Consider the following 25,063-nt stretch of genomic DNA (forward strand, 5'->3'; position numbering starts at 1 on the left):
GTAGTTTCCAAATGTAACAGGCACTTTTGAAAGTCTTGCCTAAGTGACTTACAAGCACAAGTCCCAGTGATGAAGGGAAAATTTTCTGTAATATTTTTATAATGCTGATGGGTGCCTCAGTTTCCCCCATGCTTTGCCTTGCTACACAGTGGGTGAAAAGGGGGTTAAATCTGCTCTTGGGACAGAACAGGAGGCATGGCTGTTGTGTCATGTCACTGTATGGAGTGGAATGAATGTGTCATTAAGGAACTGGCTGGAGCCTGCTGAAACTAACCCGTATCAATACAGAATCTGGAAAAAGACAATGGGAAACTCCCACAGCCAAGACATTGACATCTAGCAACCAACAACCCAGAGGAAGGAGGTTTTCTCCCACCTCTTGGCAGGAAGGCAGACCAGGGGCCTCAGCTTGAGAACAATGGACCAAGATGTGTCAGAATGCAGGGTTAAGAGCTGGCTTTTGGTGGGACTTAGTAGCTCTCACCTTGACCTGACAAAGAGCCAGAGCCAGAAATGGAGTCCACAGCAGCTTGGAAAACTTTTTGCACTGGCTTGGCCAGGATAGACTATAGACTTAACTTTGCCACTCTTTGCTGAACTAAGGACCTTCAGATTCTCTATGTCAGGTGACTAATAAATCCTACTCTGTTTTGAAGAGGCTGCCTGGTGTCACAGCAAATACTCACCGAGAGCATTGAGCCCTGAAGGGGTACAGCACAAGCCTCTCACAGGAGTCTGGCTTGGCTGAATTCACTGCAAGGAGCCATGGAGAGACAGGGATCAAAGATGCCTGAAGGCCCAGTCTTGGAGGCCATGGATGTGCCCCTGTGGAACTGCATGAACCCTGGGAGTTTGGCACACTAAACAGGTCACTCTCAAGGGACTGGTTACAGGCTGTGGCATAGACCAGACCCCATGGATCTGTCAGTGAGACACTTATGCTCCTAAGTCACTGACGTGTTTTAGAAAATCCCACCCATCATGCGCTGTAACTACATGGAGCCGCCATGCAAAAACACACACAGGCATAAAAGTGTTTGCAAATTGTTTAAAATGTGGACTCTAGTGTGGACAGAATTTGACAGAGTAACTAAACTAAATATTAAAAAAGACTACTTGTGGTTGGCTGCCACCTGCCTGAGAGTAGAGGCGGTGGAATATACCACAGAAAGATTTTTCTTGTACAAAGCCACTTACACAAACATTCATTGGCACTCTCTGCTGTTGCTCTTCTCCATGGCCTGTCATTGTAGAAGGGAAGGCACTTCTCGCAGTCTTCCCCAAAAGTGTTGTGTTTGCAGTTACACGATAGCTTCCCAAAGTCATTCTTCACACACTCGCTTGCATGGCCATTGCACTTGCACCTGCAGAACAAGAGAAATGAATGTATTGACTTCAGACATAATATGTTTTAAGCTCCCCAGGTCCAGGTCACACACAGAGCAGGCTGATATCCTAGAGACTGAAGACTCTCAGAGATCTGGCCACTTTCCTTAAATAAGGAAGAACTTTTGCGGAAAACTTGACCTAAGTTTTGTGGCAAGGACCACTCTGGTTTCTGTGGCAGATCTGAAATTCTGTGGCATATAAAAATGGAGGCTTTTAAGTTAATTAAATATGAAAATCACATCCACATCATGTGGATTCTTTTTTAATATTAAATCTATTTAGTTTCAATTTTGTCTACCTACAGTTTATAATCAGCAATGGTAATGCAGACAAAGTCGAAGATCTAGGAAGGAGTGTTGTGTGGATTTCTAACAGGATAAAGTTCCCATGCTGTAGCTATTTACATTTGACATAAGTGAAACAGCTCTTTCATGCACTTAGATACAGTTTTGGTTAGGAGTAATTACAGGCTTCATAAAACACATTTTACTGTGCTTCTGCTTTAGCATATCTCAATGGGTCTAGTATAATTAATGTCCTTAAAGCAGTCTAATGATTAAAGCACTATGCCAGTACTAAGTATGGCTTTTTATTAGTAATGATTTACTCACCTGCCACCCACAGCAAAATCAGAAATTGCATAATAATAGGACTTGAGAACTTTTGGATCATTGAAAACTTCATCTCCAAAGGTGTTCAGACGATTGAGGGTCACTCGGATGTCAGTAGCCGTCACCCATTCCTAACGGAGATAAAAACCCCACCAAAATGAGAATCAAACCACCAATGCAAAGCTCAAATGCACTATAGTGTTCCCGTCATTAGCACTAGCTTTCACATAAAAATAGGGTTGGTGCCAGAAGTCACTCATGAAGCCCACCCAATATTTTCTCTCCTCATCTCCTCAGAGCCTGCCCTAAAACTTTTGCCATTCCCTCTAGGTTCGAATGTTTTTCCTTGTAAACCGCATTCAAATACATTTTCCAGGCTCCTTTACTAACTTGATGTGCTTTCTCCAGTCCTCTCATGCCTTTACTGCTATGTGCTAAGAAACAGTAGGAAATATCTTCAGCAAAGAAAGAACAAGATGCAAGTATGTGTACTTGCAAAACTGCACAAATCTAATGAACAGCAGTTCCCTTGCAAAACAGCCCAGCAAGAATGGAAAACAAATCTAATGTATACTAAATTTGCAGCCAAACACCTCCAGACAAAGGCACAGCCACACACCTCAGGGTGGGAGAGGCAGAGGGAGGAAAAAACACTTTTTTGAAGTATGGTCAGAATATACATACAGATGAGGCAAATATTGAGTTTCTAATATCAATCTATTTTCTCCATTATCTCTGAAATGCTGGACTGTTCGCTGTATCCATTTGCTAAGCCTACCAGCATATCAGAGATATATAGATTTAGTTTCTAATAGTGCACAGATAACAAAGGGCTTGCATGCCTCTTATCCAATTCCTACCCGCATACCTGTAACACAGCACTGTTGTCAAAATTGTAGGCACTGGGCCGCCCCTCCAGTGTTGAAAAAGCCACATTGCCACCTGTGAGTGGAGAGATGTCACTGAACTCATCCGTGCAGAGTGCCTGCTGTTCATCCTCCCCAGTCCGGATAAAGCCTCGGTTTAATTTCTGATACGTGTTCTCGCAAGAGCCACTGTAGTACTGGTAAGGCACCCACGGACCATCTTCCCTGGTACGTTTGTAGATAGCAAAGCTCTCAGGCCGGCTGGTGTGAAACTTCAGGCGCACATATGTGATGTCAAAGGCCTTTCCTATAGACAAAACAAATCAAACACCCTGGAGATGAGATTCAAATGGTTCATTGGTGCAGAGAGAGTTTTGTACTGTGTTTTGTTCCCTTAAACAAGGAGGTACCAACCCTGTCGGCCTAGTTAACAACAAGTAACGCGTTATAAAATGTATGACAAAGCCCTGATGAAAACCTGACCTCAAACTGGCAGAACACACAAAAAGGCAAGTTCAAGTGTCACCAAAGCAGGTCTATGATGGACATCAGTTCCATCTGTTTGATAACTTTGTGTTGCACTTCTGAACATCTATGTAATTTCTACATTATACTGTACTAAACTTCAGACCACTGTACCTTAAAACTCATGTGACCTCTACACGTGCATAAACCGTTAGTTACCTAGGCTGAGCAACGTTCACATGTGTTTTCATGGGGTTTGAAGAACTGCAACAAAATCTGCTAAAAAAAAATCTAATTTCTCAAGATTAAACTATATCTTAATTTTGTAGATCATAAGAACAAGAATGTTTTCTTGTTATGAATCCCAAACTCATCACTGCCAAATCCTACTGAGTCCAAAGAGAGCAATTGGTTCACAAAACCCATCTCTGTGAAATCTACTGACTCTTAGAACTCAGGAGTTTTGGGGAAAGGGGAAATTTAGTTTTACTTAGAAAAGAGGATGTCAATACTTTCAACATTGTTCCCAGAAGTATGCTCCCGTACAGCACAGTCCACATAAAACAGACAGTTACAAAGCAGTGCATTAGTGCTTCATTCCTTCAAGAGCTTCAAACCTTGCAAGGAATAAGAGAAATTTTTAAAATTGCCTTCATCTGTTCCCTAAGATGGTGATGATGCAGTGTTGAAAGATAACATAGCAACTCACCCCTACAGAAAAGTCTCACTTATAAAGAGATGAGAGTTCATCTGAGTATTAATGGGATGTTGTTGCAGAAGTGCTTTATCTATAGATTTTTTTTCCAAAAGCTATGCTGTCCCAGCCCAGTATGGAACTCTCTGTATGGTGAGCCACATCACAGTGAGGCATCAGAGTCTAGTGACATAATTGTCTATAATACAGGTAAGTAGGAGACTGGACTTACTGACTCCTCTGCAACTGAACTAGTTAAGAGTTTAGTGTATTCTGGGGGTACTTTCACATCAGTATGGGCAAGTGTCCCTACAGCACAACAGGATGCCAGTGTCCTGCAGATCGGTTTTCCTAGAACACGCGCGGAACTATGATGCTGTCAAACATACAGCTAAGGGTAGCATAAAATCCCTCTTTACCCTGTAAAGGGTTAAGAAGCTCAGATAACCTGGGGGCACCTGACCAAACGGACCAATAAGGGGAGAAGATACTTTCAAATCTGTGGGTGAAGATTTTTTGTCTGTCTCTCTCCGAGCCAGCCAGGAAACAGGGCAGGGGGAAAATACATCTCCTTAAGCATATCTGAACTAAGCATCTAGTATTGCAGAAATAGTAAGCAATAGGAAAGAAATGCATTAGGTTATCTTTTTGTTATAGCTTGTGAATTTTCCCTGTGCGAAGAGGGAGGTTTATCCCTGTTTTTGTAACTTTAAGTTTTGCCTAGAGGGGAAATCCTCTGTGTTTTTGAGTCTTTTGTTATTCTGTAAAGTACTTACCATCCTGATTTTACAGAGGTGATTCTTTTACGTTTTCTTTAATTAAAATTCTCCTTTTAAGAACCCGATTGATTTTTCATTGTTCTTAAGATCCAAGGGTTTGGATCTGTGTTCACCTGTACCAATTGGTGAGGATATTATTCTCGAGTCTCCCCAGGAAAGGGGGTGTAAGGGCTTGGGGGGATATTTGGGGAAGGTAGGGCTCCAAGTGGCCCTCCCTGAATGTTTGTTTAAATCACTTTGTGGTGGCAGCGATACTAAGGCAAAGGCAGGAATTTGTGCCTTGGGGGAGTTTTTAACCTAAGCTAGTAAAAATAAGCTTAGGGGGTCTTTCATGCAGGTCCCCACATCTGTACCCCAGAGTTCAGAGTGGGGAAAGAACCTTGACAATGCAGATTCAAAAACCCATAGATTCACTGTACAGTGTCTGCCTGTGTATCATGTGAACAGCCTAGGCCTATTGTATGTAAGATATAGAAGCTCTGTCACCGCGTGTTAATGAGTCATGCATACACCTCTACCCCGATATAACGCTGTCCTCGGGAGCCAAAAAAAAATCTTACCGTGTTATAGGTGAAACCGCATTATATCGAACTTGCTTTGATCCACTGGAGCATGCAGCCCGCCTCCCCCGGAGTGCTGCTTTACCGCGTTATATCGGGTCCCGTTATATCGGGGTAGAAGTGTTTTTAAGAATTATGTCCTAGTTAATAGAATAGGAGTACTTGTGGCACCTACAATAAATTTGTTAGTCTCTAAGGTGCCACAAGTACTCCTATTCTTTTTGTGGACACAGACTAACACGGCTACTCCTCTGAAACCTGTCCTAGTTAATCACTCCTCACTCTTAGTGTTTGATCTGATATTATTTCCTGTGAATATGCAGTCAAACGCATCACTGGGAATAATACTGTATTAACCTAATAGTGAAGAGGTACACCAATACAGTTACAGGGGAGAACAATCTGGCACATATCAAAGACCTCCCCACTTTTAGAAAATCAGGAGTAACAAGGACCCTTATTGCTATCATGGGGTCCTCTTTCACTACTCCATGACAGCCTTTACTTTAGAATTTGGATCATAGGGCTTGCGTTCATTCAGCTTATCCACTGGGAAGGACAGAACAAGAGGGAAGTTCCTGGCCAATAAGCTCAGAGTCTCTGAAAAGACTTTTCCAAATCAAGAATAATTTAGGGATTTACAAATGAAAGATGCTTCCTCCCCCTCCATGACAGTGAATGTAAAATGACCTTCCCACCCCATACTTATCTCCCAACAGGTTTGTGGCAATCAGCAAATAATCCTCCCTAATGGATTCTTTCCAGTGACTGGAACATCCACCCCCATAGAGCACACATGAACCACCCAGGGGATTTACACCCCCAAGAAAATATTTAATTTCTCAATGTTCTGCTACATTCTTTGCTTTGGTCTATGAAATTCCTGCCCCGTATCAAAGATGAAGTGCAGATGTTTTGCTGAATGGAATACTCAAAACGGAGAAATACTGCCTGCATTAAGAGCTACAGGGTGTGGAGGTGGCAGAACAGAACAATAAGAATCCAGCCTTCGTTCACCCAGTGCCAAGTCAAGGAATTCTGCTGAAACCTCCTACATGAAGAAACATTTTTAACAGCTTCACATCTCTGGGGGTAGGGGTGAGAAATCCTTTCTGCACTGGAAATGCAGTCGGGTGCTGGGCTGTTCAGAAACATAAGTACTTCTGTTAAAGCAGTCCTAAGGAATTTCAGACAAGGCAACTTCCTTGCCTTGCAAGGCAACTTCCAGTACTCTACAGTGTAGCTTTAAAGGACAATAGCTATTGTATGCATTTTCCAGCAATTGAGATCGTGTACATTGGCTGCCTTTCTTCAGCCTCGATTACAAGTAGGGAAAAAAATGGAGTATATCAATGGCCTGTCCACAGCTAAAAGAATATTTTCTCTACTACTCAGGTCACTGGAGAACTGGCTGCAATATGGGCTTACTTGCCCTGCCAACATTAATGGGAAACATCAACACGGAACCTGCACACAAACGAGAATCGGTAGTAGTGGAGTAATGGAAGGTTGTTCTTCAGTGCTCTAAACAGTTAAAGCAATAGTGGGAAGGGACCTTTAAAATGCTTCAATCACCTTCCTCACAGGCCTAGTTGGCTATGAGAAAAGTTCCCAGGATGAGGTGTACAGCTGCACAACAGCTGTTATTGTTCCACCTCAGTGGACAGATTGTGTGCGCACAATCTCACTAATCAACAAATCCTGGAGCTAAATATACGCTGGGTTTTGGATTAACTGCAGACAGACAGCTACCATATAGAAAAATTAAAGCTACACACATACTAAAGCATATCAGGGGCTTAGATAGGCAATATTTGATTTATTTTGGGCACAAATACTCTTGGATGCTCAGTCTATGCCCTCAGCATATAACAACCTTTTGCCATCGACTCCATCTCTGATAGCTCTTGAAAAATACTGTTCAACAAAGCAGCATTTGTGGCAGCCACTGGTCACTTCTTTGGAATGGAAACTCTGGAATGGTTTTAACTGATATCCAAAGCCTTATCTCCATACACAGTTGGACTGATTTAACTTTAGAGATTTTTAAACCAGTTTTAGTTAAATAAGGCCTGGTCTACACTTAAAGTTAGAGTCAATGTAGGAAGCATCTACGCCAGGGGTAGGCAACCTGCGGCACACGAGCTGATTTTCAATGGCACTCATACTGCCCGGGTCCTGGCCACCGGTCCAGGGGGCTCTGCATTTTAATTTAATTTTAAATGAAGCTTTTTAAACATTTTAAAAACCTTATTTACTTTACATATAACAATAGTTTAGTTAGATATTCTAGACTTACAGAAAGAGACCTTCTAAAAATGGCATGCGAAACCTTAAATTAGAGTGAATAAATGAAGACTCAACACATCACTTCTGAAAGGTTGCCGACCCCTGATCTACGCTATGGTGTTACAGCCACACAGCTACAGCAGCTGTAGTGCAGACATAAAACTTAGTGGCCACACAGGGCATTGTACCAGTTTAAGAGCGGTTTATTTCTGCTTAAACTAAACTTAATTTTGTTTAGCTTAAAGCTATTGAGTTCAACTGAATAAAAATAAACCTGGTTGAAATGAGTTTGTCCTCCTAGCCTTTTTCATCAATTTAACTAAGTGTTTTGTTTTTGTTTTTTATATCCTACCACAAGTTAAGCCAGTGCAACTTTCTCGCACAGATAAACCTTAACACTTTGGGATGCTAGTGACTCCAGAAACGTTTTTTTTGCTTCTGAAAATCTGAGTGAGACTGGGCATTTCATAAATGCAGTTCTCATCTCACATTACCCAGCGGGTCACTGCTCCTGACGGAAAAAAGGCAGATACAACAACTACCCAGAGAATTTGGAGACTCCAGTTTCTAAGGCAAAATGCCTAAATTAAGGCTTTTTATCACAGCATCAATACTGACAAGAGTACACAGCGGTAGTTATCGGGGGCAACAGAATCAGCAGGGAAGCTCAAAATATTTGGTCATCTGTTATGTCTCACATCAATATGCTGCCTTTTAAAGTAAGTGCTAAAATAGTGGATTTTAAATAAAAAGTAATTCACCATCAGTAGAACTTTTCATATATGTTTACATTTTAAGGAAAGTCAAATTATGGTCTTAAAATACATTGATCATCTAAGTAATCTTGCATACTCTAAAACATGAACATAGCCAATCTACTAGTTTACTGAATTGCACCAATGAAGCTCCATAAAAGGACAAGCCCTTAAAGAAGGGAAGACACTGGAGAGAGAGAGAGAGAGAGTGTGTGTGTGTGTGTGTGTGTGCGCGCGTGCGTTTTTAAAGCCAAAGTGAACCTCCAGTATTCAATTATACAAAATGGTATTATTTCATTGTGGTATTATCAACTGGAGGACCCAGTCAGGGACTGGGACTCCATCATGCTCTGCTACTGATACATTGGTGGCCTTTGGCGAGTCACTTAAACTGTCTTTTTTTTACACTTGATGTCACAATTTAAACTATGCTCGTAAAGGCTAGAATCTATAAGGTTTTGATAATCAGATCCTGATTAAATGTATCTGATTTATTTCCTCCTCAGTGCTAAGTTCCAGAAAGAGAGAGGTGTCTATCTATTAACTTGAATGGATGTTCTATACAAAACTGCTGACAGGACCTGTGCAATCTAACAATAGTGAAATAATTAACAATGTTATAACTGCACAGTGTAACTTATTAACCTCTTACACAGAGCATATTTGGAATCCTGCTGATACCCAACCTAAAGGAACATCACAATGCCTGGATGTGGAGCTGGGGAAAGGTGTGGTATTGGCTGGAGAGAAGAGAGTTGCTTAAGCATACAAGTAGTCTCTCTCTCTCAGGTTTTCCACTTCTGCTGACAGTGTCTCAAATTCAACCCATCAATTCCAAAAACAGTGCTCGTTACAAAAAAAAAAAAAAAAAAAAAAAAGTGCTTCAAAGTGAATAATTTCAGCAGCAGTTTGAGATTTTTATCTTTTGATTGTTTATTGACAAGAATAACAAGGCCTCCTTGTCATTTTTGTGGATATTAACACAGCTACCCCTCTGTTTCTTGACAATCACTTTTACAGGATTCCAACAACTGAGGCTGTGAATCTGGCCAGTAGGTCAAAGACGCCTGAAATCCTTCAACGGACCAAAAGGCAACAAAGCCAAGATGCATTCATATTAGGGCTGTCGATTAATCACAGTTAACTCATGCGACTAACTCAAAAAAATTAATCGCCATTCATCGCACTGTTAAACAATTGAAATTTATTAAATATTTTGGAAGTTTTTCTACATTTTCAAATATATTGATTTCTATTACAATACAGAATACAAAGTGTATAAGGCTCAGTTTATATTATTTTTTATTACAAATATTTGCACTGTAAAACTGAAATAAAAGAAATAGTATTTTTCAATTCACCTCAAAAGTACTGTAGTGCAATGTCTTTATAGTGAAAGTGTCAGTTACAAATGTAGATTTTTTTTGTTACATAACTGAACTCAAAAACAAAACAATGTAAAACTTTAGCGCCTACAAGTCTACTCAGTCCTACTTCTTGTTCAGCCAATTACTAATGCCTGGGCTACACTGGTGCTGTACAGCACTGCAACTTGCTGCACTCAGGGGTGTGAAAACATCCCCCACCTGAGCGCAGCGAGTACAGCGCTGTAAAGCGCCAGTGTAATCAGAGCCTGCAGCACTGCGCGCGCGCTCGCAGTGCTGCAAGCGATTCCCCTCGGAGAGGTGGAGTACATACAGTGCGACTACACTTGCACTTCAGAGCGCTGCCACGGCAGCGCTGGGAAGTCCCGAGTGTAGCCAAGGCCTAAGACAAACAAATTTGTTTATATTTACGGGAGATACTGCTGACTGTTTCTTATTTACAATGGCACCTCAAAGTGAGAACAGGCATTCGTATGGCACTTTTGTAGCCGACGTTGCAAGGTATTTACATGCCAGATATGCTAAACATTTATATGCCCCTTCATGCTTCGGCCACCATTCCAGAGGTCATGCTTCCATGCTGATGATGCTCGTTAAAAAATAACGTGTTAATTAAATTTGTGACTGAACTCCTTGGGGGAGAACTATATGTCTCCTGTTCTGTTTTACCTACATTATGTCATATACACCTTTACCCCGATAGAACGCTGTCCTCGGGAGCCAAAAAAAAGCTTTCCGCATTATAGCTGAAACCGCGTTATATCGAACTTGCTTTGATCCGCCAGAGTGTGCAGCCGCCCATCCCCAAACACTGCTTTACCACATTATATCTGAATTTGCGTTATATCGGGATAGAGGTGTATTTCATGTTATAGCAGTCTCGGTTGATGACCCAGCATATGTTCTTTTTAAGAACACTTTCACAGCAGATTTGACAAAACGCAAAGAAGGTACCAATGTGAGATTTCTAAGGATAGATACAGCACTCGACCCAAGGTTTAAGAATCTGAAGTGCCTTCCAAAATCTGAGAGTGACGAGGTGTGAAGAATGCTTTCAGATGTCTTAAAAGAGCAACACTCCAATGTGGAAACTACAGAACCTGAACCACAAAAAAAAGAAAATCAACCTTCTGCTGGTGGCATCTGACTCAGATGATGAAAATGAACATGCGTTGGTCTGCTCTGCTTTGGATCGTTATCGAGCAGAACCCATCATCAGCATGGATGCATGTATTCTACAACGGTGGTTGAAGCATGACGGGACATATGAATCTTTAGCGCATCTGGCACGTAAATAACTTGCGATGCCGGCTACAACAGTGCCATGTGAACGCTTGTTCTCACTTTCAGGTGGCATTGTAAATAAGACGTGGGCAGCATTATCTCCTGACAATTGTAACCAACCTTGTTTGTCTGAGCGATTGGCTGAAGTAGGACTGAGTGGACTTATAGGTTCTAAAGTTTTACATTGTTTTATTTTTGAATGCAGTTATTTTTTGTACATAATTCTACATTTGTAAGTTCAACTTTCATTATAAAGAGATTGCGCTACAGTACTTGTATTAGGTAAATTGAAATATACTATTTCCTTTGTCTTTTACAGAGCAAATATTTGTAATAAAAATAAATATAAAATGAGTACTGTACACTTTGTATTCTGTGTTGTAACTGAAATCAATATATTTGAAAATATAGAAAACATCCAAAAATATTTAAATAAATGGTATTCTATTATTAACATCGCGATTAATTTTTTTAATCGTGCAATTAATTGCAATTAATTTTTTTAATCGCTTGACAGCCCTAATTCCTATGCTTTCCAAGCTGAGGCTGCAAACCTGAAAATAAACCTCACCTCATTCAGCTGCAGGAAGAGCCTAACAGGACCAACATGTGGAACTCTCACTACCACCAAAATTAGCGAGGCAAGGAAACCCAGAGCAGTTATTCCAGGAGTGACGTGAAATAAAACAAGCAAAAACGCAACAAAATGAGACCCAGCCAATGAAACTAAACTTCAGCCAAAAAGTTGAGAATGCCACACAGCTTTGACTTGGATACGTCTACGATGTTACAGGGACAAGGGAAGCCAAGTTTTCTTGTACTATTACATTCCCCTTACACTGAGTAAAAGCTGTATTCAGCCTTCATCAAAAAGATTATTTCTGGGGGCAGCAGAGAAGAAAGGGAGGAGAGATTTGAAAAGAAAAAACAGAGAATGAAGGAGAGTGGAATTTTGTGTTGAGCTGAAAATCGTCAAGAATAAAATGCTCTAGTGAGCTTAGCTCACAGCCTAGGGTGACCAGATGTCCCGATTTTATAGGGACAGTCCCGATTTTTGGGTCTTTTTCTTATATAGGCGCCTATTACCCCCCACCCCCGTCCCGATTTTTCACACTTGCTGTCTGGTCACCCTATCACAGCCCATGTTCCCCAAAAGAAGCTTTCAGGAGCCACAGCAGAAGCAGGCAGGGATTTCCCAGAGTAAAACAAATCTGCCATGTGGAACAGCCACATTTCTGCAGTGTACCAACAGGTTCTCTTTTTCTCCCTCTCTTACTACAAGTAAATTCCCTCCTCCCTTCCCTCATGCTGTTTTCTAATGACTGCAACTAGACAATGGAAAGAACTAGTTATGAAGTATGCAAATAACTGCCCAGTTATGTAACAGTAGATGCTAAGTTGCTTTGTATGGTTATCCACTGGGCTCAGAGGCAACATCTTATGTTTCCCAGTTCCACCCATTATTCAAAGGGAATGTACAGAACATATCCATTATTCTGCACACTGAAGAGACCAGGTGAAAAGAAACCATTTATTCCACAAGAACAGTGTAACACTGCTTGTCTTCAGCAGAGCATTAGGTCATGTTATAACACACCCTTGAACAGTCACGTTGATTAACATGTTGTTAAACAGTACACCAAGGGGTTGTGTTTAACAATGCGTAAAGCGGTCCTGGGGAAACCCTGCTGGAACTACAGAGTTTACTGAAGACCAGCTGATGTGATGTTAAGACGAGGGTGGGCAAACTACAGCCGTGGGCCACATCTGGCCCGCGGGACCGTCCTTCCCAGCCCCTGAGCATCTGGCCCAGGAAGCTCGACCCCGGCCCCTCCCCTGCTGTTCCCCCTCCCCCGCAGCCTCAGCTCGCTCGCTATGCTGCCGACGCAATGCCGGCGGGGCTGTGAGCTCCTGGGGCAGCATAGCTGCAGAGCCTGGCCTGACCCGGTGCTCTGTGCTGCGTGGTGGTGGCGGTGGCGGCGTAGCCCGGCTCCAGCCTGGCGGCACGGCTGTAGCACCACCAGCCACCGGTGCTCCAGGCAGTGTGGTAAGGGAGCAGGGAGGATTGGATACAGGGGGCGGGGGATGGTGGTCGGGGGGGAAACAGGGGCTTGAAGGGGTCAAGGGTCCTGGGGGCAGTCAGGAAGGAGGGGGGGTTGGATGGGGCAGCAGGGGGCAGTCAGGGGATAGGGAGAAGGGGTGGTTGGATGGGGCAGGGGTCCAGGGGAGGAGGGGGCGGCGGCGTCAGGAATGGGAGGAGGGGTTGGCGGGAGTCCGGGGGTAGTCAGGGGAGTGGGAGTATGTGGATAGGGCAGGGGTCCCAGAGGGGCCGTCAGGGAACAGGGGGATTGGATGGGGCAGTAGTCGGGGGAGGGGGGGAAGGGGGGGGGCAGATAGGAGGTGGGGGCCGGGCCACGACCCCCTCCCCACCGGCCCACCATACAATTTACGAAACCCAATGCAGCCCTCAGGCCAAAAAGTTTGCCCGCCCCTGTGTTAAGACAACTTCTTCCTCTTTACACTGACTGCAAAGCTGTGCTTAACATGACTCCTCAAGGCTGCATCCTAACACTACCTAATGCTCTAGTGAAGTCCTCTCTGTAGCAACTAATTCACCTCACACTATTTCTATACTAAGAACTTTCAACAATAATGTGGAGAGGTGGAAGGAAGCTTTAACTTCAACTTAAGAAACTATTGTTCTCCTGTTCCTAGAAACACATATACACCTCTACCTCGATATAATGCTGTCCTTTGGAGCCAAAAAAATCTTACCGCATTATAGGTGAAACTGCGTTATACTGAATTTGCTTTGATCCACCGGCGTGTGCAGCCCCGCCCCCGGAGCGCTGCTTTACCGCGTTATATCCGAATTTGTGTTATATTGGGTCGTGTTATATCGGGGTAGAGGTGTACGTCTGACCCTGACCTGTGCCAGGTACCTTTGATAATACTAGACTAGGGAAAGGGTAGTTGATTTCTATTGGGAGGTGCCAGCATTTACACTTTGGGAAGAATTCCAGCTGTTCGTTAAAGAAGTTTATTGAAGAGTGAGGTCATGTGTGGTGGTGGTGGGCTGGCTAATTATTATGAGTGCACCACTATGGAGAATGCAACAGGGAACACCTTAAACAGGCCTGGATTTCAGAAAGTGCTGAACACTCACCTTCTAAAAATGAGATCCCTTCACGTTGTCAAACAAACCTACAAACACTGGTCATTGTTGAAAATTTAGGCCCAAGGTGAATAAAAATATCTATATTCAAAGAATGAACACACACAGAATTAGGTTGACGTAAGGCAGCTTACGTCAACCTAACTCTAAGCATCCACACTACAATGTTGCTCCCGCCAATGTAAGTCACCCACTACACCGACTTAATAACTCCACCTCCAGGAGAGGTGTAGTACTTAGGTTGACATATCTAGTTCGACACAGTGTCCGTGTAGATGCTGTGTTGCTTATATCAGATTGTTCCAGCTGTCAGCCCCAGGCGGTGGGGCCCTGGCAGTCAGCACCTCACAATGCCCCATACTGACAGTTAAATTGGTGCAAGCGCTCTTGGTAAGGATGCACACTGTCGACAGAAGGAGCTAGTGTGGGCATGCAAAACCGATTTAATTACTGCGGTGGCTGTACGTCGACATAACTTAAGTCAACTTAATTTTGTAGTGTAGATTTGCCCACAGAAACTCTCAAATCTAATCTTGCAGTTCTGAACACAAACCCTACTAATGCTTATGCTTAAGCAGCTGAAGCCTGGTACTATAGGGATGGGTGCCATCTAAGAACTTACAAAAAAGAACTTTGGTTCTGTTTGGTTAATTCCCGTTGCTATCTCCTACAAAGATTCACAGACATGTCCCCAAGTTCCAACAGCACCTCCTTTAATTCCGCTCAAACAGATCTCTCTCTTCAAAAGAGCAGCTCATTTTCCCTGCGGGTACACAGAGTTTTAAAGCTGCCCTATGGAATCTGAACTACACTACTTCAAACATGATGGGAGCAGGACCTGGGCTAAACGAGGTATAGCTAATGCCGCTAAACAATTAAAGAGCTCAACAACAGTTTTAACATTTTAAGTGCCAAAAAGCCTTAAAAGAAATAGTTTATTTCAAATCTCTGTGGGGGGGCAGGGGGAGAGATTCCTCTCTTTGGGCACATGAATATGGCAAGAAGATTAGAGTTGGATAAAAGGAAGGCTGTGTTCATTTCATAAAAATGAATTCCTTCCTCTAACAGCAGGCATATGCTGACACTGACTGCCACGAAACAGAGCTTTGAACCCCCGAATCATCATTAGAGAGAGAGAGAGAGAACACGTAGTCTTTTAGTCTACAAGTACAAACTTGAGGGATGTTCGAAGATAAGGGAGATATAATTATATTTGATTTTTTAAAAATTTAATATATTTGGGGTGGGAGGTGTTTGGATAGGGCACTGCTGAGAGGATGTTTGCACAAACAGAATCCCAAATCACTATTACTGTTGAACAGTATGTAGTAGTGAACCTCTACCACCATTTGAAGGATTGATAATGGTTATCAGCAATTAAAGGTGATGAGGGGGAAAACTTTGGCCAGCCCCTAGAATAGCAGCAGTGGTATCAGGAAATGCGACATGCTGAAAACTGTAAATATGCAATGGAAAATGCAAGTAGATGCCATTAGATCTTTAAAAGAAACTCCTTCCCTTGTCCTCAGAGTTAGGAATTCATCCTTACACACAAAAGGCCTCCTTGTACTCTGGCTCTTCAGAACGGATGGATAATTTACATCATGAAAACATCCCGCCAGCTGGCACTCTTGCTACAAGTGCTTGATTGTGAGCAGATGCCTTTATGAGATAAGTATTGACTAACATTCTCCTCCTCCATTATCGATCCACTTACCCTTACCACACTGTACTTTGGAAAATCAGTTTTCTTCTCTTTACTCTTCCTTGATTCCCCAATATGTCTTCCTGGTAGCTAGCTCCAATGCTTTTGTTAAATCCTTCTAGTGGGAGAAAGCTCATTTGAGGATGGTATACTTCATATAGAACCAGACACCTTTACTGATTTAGAGAGAAAGAGACAGTTCATGCCCAAGATTCAGGCCCCAATCTATTTGGATTTCTTCAAAACACAAAGGCTATGCCATGACTCCCTCCAGTCTAGGAACCCAGTGTATAACCAAAACAAAAAAAATCCTTCTAGAATCAATCATATCTCACATTATTTCAATCAGAAAGTGCTACACTCCTGAGCCCCTACAAATATTTTATGCCAGTCCACAACAGAATGTATCTCTACCTTTCTGTTTACATTCTGGATAGCAGCCAAAACACTTTCCTCCTTCCTTTGATCTGCTGCCAACAACCTGAACACAACCCACTTCTGCAGGAATTCCCTCAGGAGCCGGATCTGGGTGGACATGAACAAAGACATGGGAGACTGGGTACAACTTAAGTCTTCCTGACCAGAATCCTGTCGTGATGGCTATCTGCACTGCTTACATTTTTTTAAATAAAATTAATTGTTAAGGCAATGTGTTTTAGTATAAGGGGAAGAGAAGTGCAAGAGAGTTCCTACTGCTATCCGTAAGACTGGAACAATGCAGTCAGATACTGCATGCATCCAGCTAGTGGACCTTAACCTTTAGCACAGAAAGGCTGCTTTCTGTTGTGCGGAAGAGAAAGGAAAGGACTTTCCACGTTCACTGAACCTCAGGCTGACACCACTCCATCAATGAACAGGGGCCTGCTTCTAGTCTCTTGAGCACCCTAGTTTCATAACAGCTTCAGCACCGAGACCTACAATAAGCTATATATGTAAATCATCTTCCTGAAAACGTATGTTAAAAAAACCCAACATTCTAATCATTAACATCTTCAAAACTGACAATGAAGGTCTGGAACACTGGTCAGTCAACTCAAACAGGCCTAGACTGGTTCAGTGGAATGAAAAATAAATCAAATCAGTGAGGCACAGGGAAGCTGAGAATTTAGGCCCTGTCTATACTAGCAAGTTTCTGCACAGTAAAGCAGTTTTCTGCACTGCAACTCCCAAGATGTACACACTGCCAAGCCACTTAGTGTGCAGAAACTGCGCAGTTGCAGTACAGTAAAAAACACCCTAATGACAGGCGTACAGCTTTCTGCGCCAGGCCTCCAGCGCTGCACTGCCAATGTAGACGCAGTGGTCAATTACAGTGCTGCGATTGAATTCTGGGAGATGTCCCATAATGCCTGTTCTCACCTCTCTGGTCGTCAGTTTGAACTCTACTGTTCTGCCCTCAGGTGACAGTCATCCTCACCCCGTAAATTCCTTTAGAATTTTGAAAGTCCCCTTCCTGTTTGTTCGGTGATGCATGCAGTGGTCTCAGCGCATCCTTCCAGGTGGCCATGCTTGCTCCTCGTACCAGGCAATCCCCCGGTTGGAGCAACGCCGAACTGCTGGACTTCATCGGCATTTGAGGAGAGAAGGCTGTCCAGTCCCAGCTCCACTCCAGCCATAGGAATTATGATACCTATAGACAGATTTCACGATGCATGACAGAAAGGGGCCATGACCGGGACACATTGCAGTGTCGAAGTGAAGGAGCTGCAGAACGCCTACCACAAGGCGCGGGAGGCAAACCGCCGCTCCGGTGCTACGCCCACAAGCTGCCGGTTCTATGAAGAGCTGGACGCAATACTTGGCGGCGACCCCACCTCCACTGTGAAGACCACTGTGGATACTTCGGTGGCTCGCGTGCCAGTTGAGAGTGGACCAAGCCAGGAGGAGGAAATCTTGGACGAGAATGTGGAGGGGGACCCAGAGGCAGAGGATGACTCGGAGATCAGAAATGCATTCAGCCAGGAGCTCTTTTCTACCCCGGAGGAGGAGGCTAGCCAGTCACAGCTGTCAGATGTTGGTGAAGCGCAAACAGGAGAGGAGGCCCCTGGTAAGTGGATTTGATTTTGGGAATCACTGAAGCGAGTTGCTGGGGGCAGGAAGGTTGCAGAAAGCAGGCTTGTCTCCCACTGCATACCTGGTCTTAGCAGCAGAACAGGCTGTTGATTGACTCCCTTATTTCATGGGAATCTGCCTCAGATCTTCAGGAAACTCTCATGGAGATACTGGACAATCCGCTGCCACAGGTTCTTTGGCAGAGCTGCTGTGTTTCTTGCCCCATTCTTGCCGTCCTTAGGCATACGCAGAATACGCAACTGCGTGGGGCACCACATAATTTGGGGCACCAAATTTCATGGTGTCCTAGGCAGCTGCATGCTGTATATGCGGCGCTGGCTCAGGTGGCCAGCCCCATCCCCCAGCCAGCCCCCCTGCTCCGCCCCCACCCTGCGCCCATTCGACCCCTTTCCCCAAACCCCGTCCCGAGCAACGTGGCCTGTGGGACTAGTGGGGGTATTGGAGCTGGCAGAAGGGGTCGGGCCCGCCCCCACACTCACCAGCAGCAGCGGTGGGAAGCAGAGCAACCAGACCCCAGCCCGCTCTGCTCCGCCAGCTCCCAGCCACGTTTGCTCCACTTCCAGCCACTGCTGTTGAGTGCAGGGGCAGGCCTGACCCCTTCCTCTAAGCGACAAGGCTGGGAGCTGGGGGAGCGGAGCGTGCTGGGGCCAGGTCACTCTGCTTCCCGCTGCCATCAGTGAGTGCGTGGGGGGGGGGGGGCAATCCCGACTCCTGCTGCTGGCGCCAGGACCCCTGCTAATCCCTGCTGCTGCCTCCCCCAGCTCCTGCCCCCATGGCCCTGCTCGGGCTGCACAGAGCATCACCATAGGTAGGGACGGCCCTGCCCATTAACGGTAACTTTCCTGCAAAACTGTGCCATCATGGGTGTGGGGCGGGGGGAACCACTGCTGAAAACAGGCGAACTGCATAGGGGCCAGGGCGGAAGCTGCAGTCTTGGAGAAAACCCTCCCTTGATTCCCTGCTCACCCTCAGCAACGAGATATCTTCCATAATGATCACATCCTGTGGAAACTGCGGGGACAGGAATGATTATCAGGTCCCCCTTACAGTGCTGGCTCTTCCCAAGAACAGCCCAGCATTCTGAAAGTTGCATGCATCATACACCTGGAGCAGCCTGCGTTAATGTCTGCGAAATGCCCACGGTGATCCAAATGCGCCTGGAGAAGCATTGAGAAATACCCCTTGCAATTAATGTATTCGGTGGCTAGATGATCTGGTGCCAGAATTGGAGTATGTGTGCCATCTATCGCCCCTCCACAGTTAGGGAAGCCCATTTGTGCAAAGCCATCCACAATGTCACGCACGTGGCCCAGAGTCACGGTCTTTCAGAACAGGATGCGATTAATGGCCCTGCACAATTCCATCAACACAAGTCCAACGGTCGACTTTCCCACTCCGAACTGGTTAGCAACTGATAGATAGCAGTCTGGAGTAGCCAGCTTCCACAGTGCAATCGTAGTGCAATCGCCATGCACTTCTCCAACGGCAGGGCAGCTCTGATTCTCATGCCCTTGTGACGCAGGGCTGGGGCGAGCTCATCACACAGTCCCATGAATGTGGCTTTCCTCATCCGAAAGTTCTGCAGACACTGCTCTGCTCGCCATCCCAGATGTGCATCACGATGTGATCCCACCACTCAGTGCTTGTTTCCCGAGCCCAAAAGCGGCATTCCACTGTGGTCAGCATCTCTGTGAATGCCACAAGCAATCTCATGTTGTAGCTAGTACACATGGCGAGATCAAAGTCACCCTCCTCTTGCCTTTGTAGTTTAAGGAATAACTCCACTGCCACTCATGATGTGTTGGTCAGAGTGAGCAGCATACTGCTCAACAGTTCGGGATCCATTCCTGTAGCCCGAAGAGAGTACACAAACCATTGAAAGATGGCGCTAAATGCGGACGGAAGCACTGGGATTGCTGGGATGCGAAGCATATACATCATGGGGCATTGGGACAGGACCCAAGATGCCCTACATCCCCTTCCGTCTTCCCACAACTCTTAGCGGCAGAAGAAGAAGAAATGATCTGTGGGATAGCTCCCCAGAGTGCAATGCTCCAAATACTGCTGCAAGTGCCACAAGCGTGAACACACTATTGCGTAGGCAGCTGACAGTGTGAACACACAACAGCGGTATCCCTTCAGCATTCTGAGTGGTGCTGTAACTCTGCCAGCGTTGACATGCCCTTACAGTGTGAAGCAAGCTACAGGGAAACTGGCTGGTTCAGGGGACTGGTAATGGGATACAAACCTGTTCACCTCTGGTCACCAGCTTAACTCCATCCCACAACAGTGTAAAGTGGGTGTAAAGTGGGTTACTATCCAGCAGCTGTTAATCCAGCACCTTTCATGGACGTCTAAATTAAAGAAACAGTAAGAGTTTATTTTAGAAGTATTGAAGAAGGAGGAAGAGATGCTACAACCAGCATAATTTACACTGCTCAGGAATGGAGCAGAACTAGGAAGGAAGTTGTTCTAAGGCCATGTCTACATTAGGAGAGCTTTGCTATATAGCTAAACTGACAAGGTGCTCCTAATGTGGCTGCAGCTCATACCAACAAAGCTGCACTTTTACCAGCATATTCCACTCTTGAATGAAACAAGCTATACCAGTAAAAGTGCAGCTTTGCAGGTATAATTATGTCTATACTAGGGACTGCTGCTGGCCCAGTTACATTGTTCAGGAATCACACCTCTTCACACTACTGATAGATGTAGCTGGACTGGCAGAAATCCGTAGCGTAGACCAGTGGTTCTCAACCTTTCCAAGACTACAGTATCCCTTTCAGGAGTCTGAAACCTGAGCCCTGCTGCCCAGAACTCAAGCTCAAGCCCAAGCCTTGCCTGCCGGGGCTGAAGCATATGCAACTTAGCTTCATGGGGCCCCTGTGGTGTGCGGCCCCAGGCAATTGCCCTGCTTGCCATCTACTAACACCAGCCTGGCACTTGAGACCCCCCTAAACCTGTCTTGCATTCCCCAGGTTGAGAAACACTGGATCCAGATGAGCTGACATACCCCCTGGAAGACCTCCATATACCCCCATGGGTGTGTGTATCCCTGGTTGAGACGCAGCCTAGAACAGCAATATTTTGGCGGGGTGGGGTGGGGGTGGGGGGAGAAAAATGCTAGAAAGGTATTAGAGCTAGTATTGATTTAGAAAGGCAAAGCTCCAAGATCAGAACTAAAAGATACCAGTCTATTCTAAGTGTCAAGCCAGTCATCTGCCAGTACTGGCAGAGAGCAACACCCATTAATGATTCACTGTCTACTTGGCTTGGGCAGGAGGAAGAGGGAGAGAAGGGAAGGAGGAAGCCTGCTCCTGTTATTAGCTTAGCTGAGTTTACTCAAAGGACAAGGGGCCTTTTTTTTAAAAAAGGCAGGTTTAGCAAAAATAGGAATAAGGGAGTCAGGAAACAATTCAAAATTGAACAAGTCAGACTCATTTTCTTCAGGGTGTTACTGACATACACATATCCCCCACTTGCGATTCAGATCTGAAGGAAGAGACGCATCTCTTCATTGTCTCTAATCTACTGACCATACAACACGAGTGGGGTTGAGTTGCATGCAACATTCAGCCACACCAGCCTAGTAGTCCCACTACTTTCTGCCTAATGCAAACTTTGACTTACATAATAATTGAGATTACTGTCTCTCTGGGTGGCAAAGATAACCTTTGAAATGTGATCTGATGCAGCGTTGTCCAAGTCTGTCATGACTTGGAAGAGCCAAATGCTACTCCTTTCTAGAACCACCTGTATAGAAGGAAGACCAAAAGCAGTGGAATCATGGCAATTCCACTGTTCGTGGGAAGAGGAAGGGGAGACCATGATGAAGACACACTGAGGCATGCCATCTCCTCAGCATGCTGTTATGCCTCTCCTTGGGAGAAATGAAGAAGTTTGAAGGTCTTGTGGCATGGGCAAAATAGCATGGGGAGAAGCAGGGAGATAAACCAGTAGATCTGATAACCCAAACTCTATCATTTCAGATGTGCACAGGGGCACCAGCTGCTGCAATACATGCTACAGAGCAGCTACTGTACGCCAAGGTGCTTGCTGATGCTGGAGTATCCCTTTTCCAACTTCAGCACCTCAGATTCACTGTGCAAAGACTCAGGCATTGTGCAGGGGAAGTAGCATTTTGATTAAAGTCAAATCAAATGTTGACAATTTACACCCTGTTGGACTGAATGGCAGATCACACTTCTTTTAAAGTGTCAACATTAACTCTGGCACTAATGATTAAAGCATGCAGCATTCTGGGGCTTGGGGCACTGCTTGTGAAAGTAATGTCTGTTTTTAAACTGACCCTGGACTCTGTTCTGCAGGCTAGTGGATACAACATTTGCCTTGGAAATGTGTCTGCATTTCAGTTTTCATATAGATATGCTCAATTCTCAACTGGACATTCAAGTTCTGGTTCAATACAGAGGATAAAAAACCAAATCAGAGAGTGTCTTCAGGCGTGTCTGCTTCTCCACTGCTACTTCAATTAATTTTATTTTGGGACACCACCAAGTAAGGCGAATTAATGTTAGCATCTCTCCCTCTGACTCTCTCTGCCCTACAAAACACACATACAAAAGCAGCTTCTCCATTCCTCTGATTTGTGCTCATCTATCCCTCTCCCACTACCCCCCTTCTCTTTGCTCTTTCTTGTCCCTCAATTCTGCTCTTCTCTCCCTGTTCCTAACTTGCTCACCCATCACTCCTTATATCTTGTCAGTCTTCATCCATCTCCACTTTGATCCTTCAAATCCTCCACTTACAGCCCTGTCCACCTCCCAGCCAGTCAGAAATACAGTCAGACTGCAAAGAACTACCCTACCACCCTTCCTCAAGCCTTGGTCCAAAGTCAACATCCATCACTCTGACTAAAACATAGCTCTAGCATAAAGTTGAGTGATCAGTCACAAGTTTGCTAGATAGAATAGACAGTGAAAGGAGCAGGAGGGTAGTATCTTAAGCTCTCATACTGCCAATAGGAAAGACAAGAGCAGTTTAGATACTGGAACTCCAGGGTTATGGCTGCATCCCTGACCGTAAGCCACACAGGCAAGCGAGTAGGAAGATCAGTACTGTATATACTGAGAAGAGGGGGAGCTGTACTCCAAATTGGTTAACCCCTGCAAATTCTCAACTGGTGCAACATGTTCAGCCTTCTATTGGCAAGCACTAAGATGTTTCCCTTCATTTGGATGACGGAACCACTGGTGGGCACACAGTATTTTGGGAGAAGAGAGGGTGATTCCATTCCCTGGAACATAAAGGGGATGCACTGCACAGCATAGGACAAGACAAGGGTCTATAAGCCAAAAAGGTTGTAAGGTCACAATTCACAACAGGCCTCAAATAGCAGGAGATGGGCCGTGAGACTGACGTTCTTCAGAGGGGATGCTGAATCAAGGGCACTTTCTAACCAACCTTTAGTGAGGGGACAGGTGGCAGTTAAAGCATTCACCCCACTTTCCAAAATGAGCAGAGAAAAAATAACATCCTGGCCAACATGCCCTGTCTCAATAAAATGGGTTTTAATAGACCACAGTCTGCAAGATAATCCACTGTTATTCATCTGGCTGCACACTGGCACCATACTTACAACACTGAGTATGGAAGGACAGAAAAAAAATCTAAACTACTATGAGCAGCAAAGAGACAAATTCCACTCCAATTCTGAGTGGAGGCTTTCAATGAAGGAGCATTTAAGGGAAAATATAGCCATTATGAAACACATTTATGAATTCACTTTAATTATTAAGGATTAAGAACTTCCAGTGCCTGCCCAAAGGGCTTAGAAATGCAACTGTCTTTGCAGAGAGCAGAGGCGGCTAGCGATGGATAATGTCTGAAGAGGTCACCACGCAACACTCCATTAGAGATAATTGGCAAATGGAGTTTTAAAAAAGAATGCCCATGTAACATAACAGGTTGAATTTTCTAAGTGTTCTGCTCTTAAATAGAGAAGGAAGGAAGAAAAGTTTAGGACACTGGGAATTAGCATGGCCTTTAACACAGTGGAACTAAACTGAATTCCCACCAGCCCTATTAGCTCATGCATTCTTCCAAACAACCAAGAACAAAGGCACCATTCACTTGTGCACGTAGGCGGCTCAGGACAGCAGAGGGCTGTGTAGTGCATTATTGCATGATGATCCAACATTGATAAGTCATTATGGCTGCCTATTGCAGCCCTACTTCCAACAAAAAATGCTCATTTCCTCTGCACAGACTGAAGGCAGCTCAGCACGGAAGAAGTTTACACTTGCCCCATCTCAGGCAGTCAGAGAAGAGCCACATACCTTGCATCTGAGTGTGCAGGCACAGGATTTAAAAGCCAGAAAGTGATAGCTAATACAGAAAAATAAGGGAAGCCACCCCGCCCTTCCATTATTATTTTTACAGCTTGGACATAAACATCCTGCATCTAGAGTGAAATGCCTCAAAAGCTACCTATATTTATTCACTAGAGACTAGACAGATAGGAATTAGCCAGATAAATACTATTCCGCACAGAAAGCCCTAAAGTCCCTCCTCAATCCAAAGGGCAAATACTTACTTTAAATGGATTTCACCTTACACAGCGGTACGTGTACCTAGATTACAGCAGATCAGGAATCCAAATTCCACTTTTGGAAGGTTCACTATTCCCAGCACATATCCAGGTTGTCAAATTGCACCCCTCCACCATATGAGGATCAACAGGTGTGGGTCAAGCTTGGTGCAGTCACCCAGCTGAAACAGCAGGTGGCTGTACAATGAACCAACAGCTCCTCCACTTATTGGTGCCACATATAAATGCACACCAAGAAAAACAGAGGTGAGCCTCTTTTCAAAGTGGCTCCTTAATCCTAAGAGTGGACGGATTACCCTTGAAAAATGATACCATTCTGGAAATTAAACAGGAATATGCTCTTCATTCACTTTAATCTCTGCGGAATTAGAAGATCATGGTTGAGTGCACTGTAGGACAATGAAACAAAGAGATGTACCTCTTTCTTTACTGTCATTCTGCAGAAGGAACACCACTAGTTTC

The 25,063-nt window shown here is 44.5% G+C and overlaps 1 protein-coding gene across 1 annotated transcript in view; it reads right to left on the minus strand.

Moving 5' to 3' along the window:
• The window catches only part of LAMC1 (laminin subunit gamma 1), a 131,183-nt gene that overhangs the window by 29,977 nt on the left and 76,143 nt on the right, over positions 1-25,063 (minus strand). Inside the window, exons 2-4 of the mRNA XM_005290743.5 lie at positions 2,869-3,173; positions 2,001-2,131; positions 1,198-1,364 (exon numbers count right to left, since the gene is read on the minus strand). Of these exons, the coding sequence (XP_005290800.1) occupies positions 1,198-1,364; positions 2,001-2,131; positions 2,869-3,173 (603 nt within the window). The remainder of the gene's footprint in view (positions 1-1,197; positions 1,365-2,000; positions 2,132-2,868; positions 3,174-25,063) is intronic.

The sequence above is a fragment of the Chrysemys picta genome, chromosome 8 (genome assembly GCF_011386835.1).
Source record: "Chrysemys picta bellii isolate R12L10 chromosome 8, ASM1138683v2, whole genome shotgun sequence".
In the NCBI taxonomy this organism is placed as follows: Eukaryota; Metazoa; Chordata; order Testudines; family Emydidae; genus Chrysemys; species Chrysemys picta.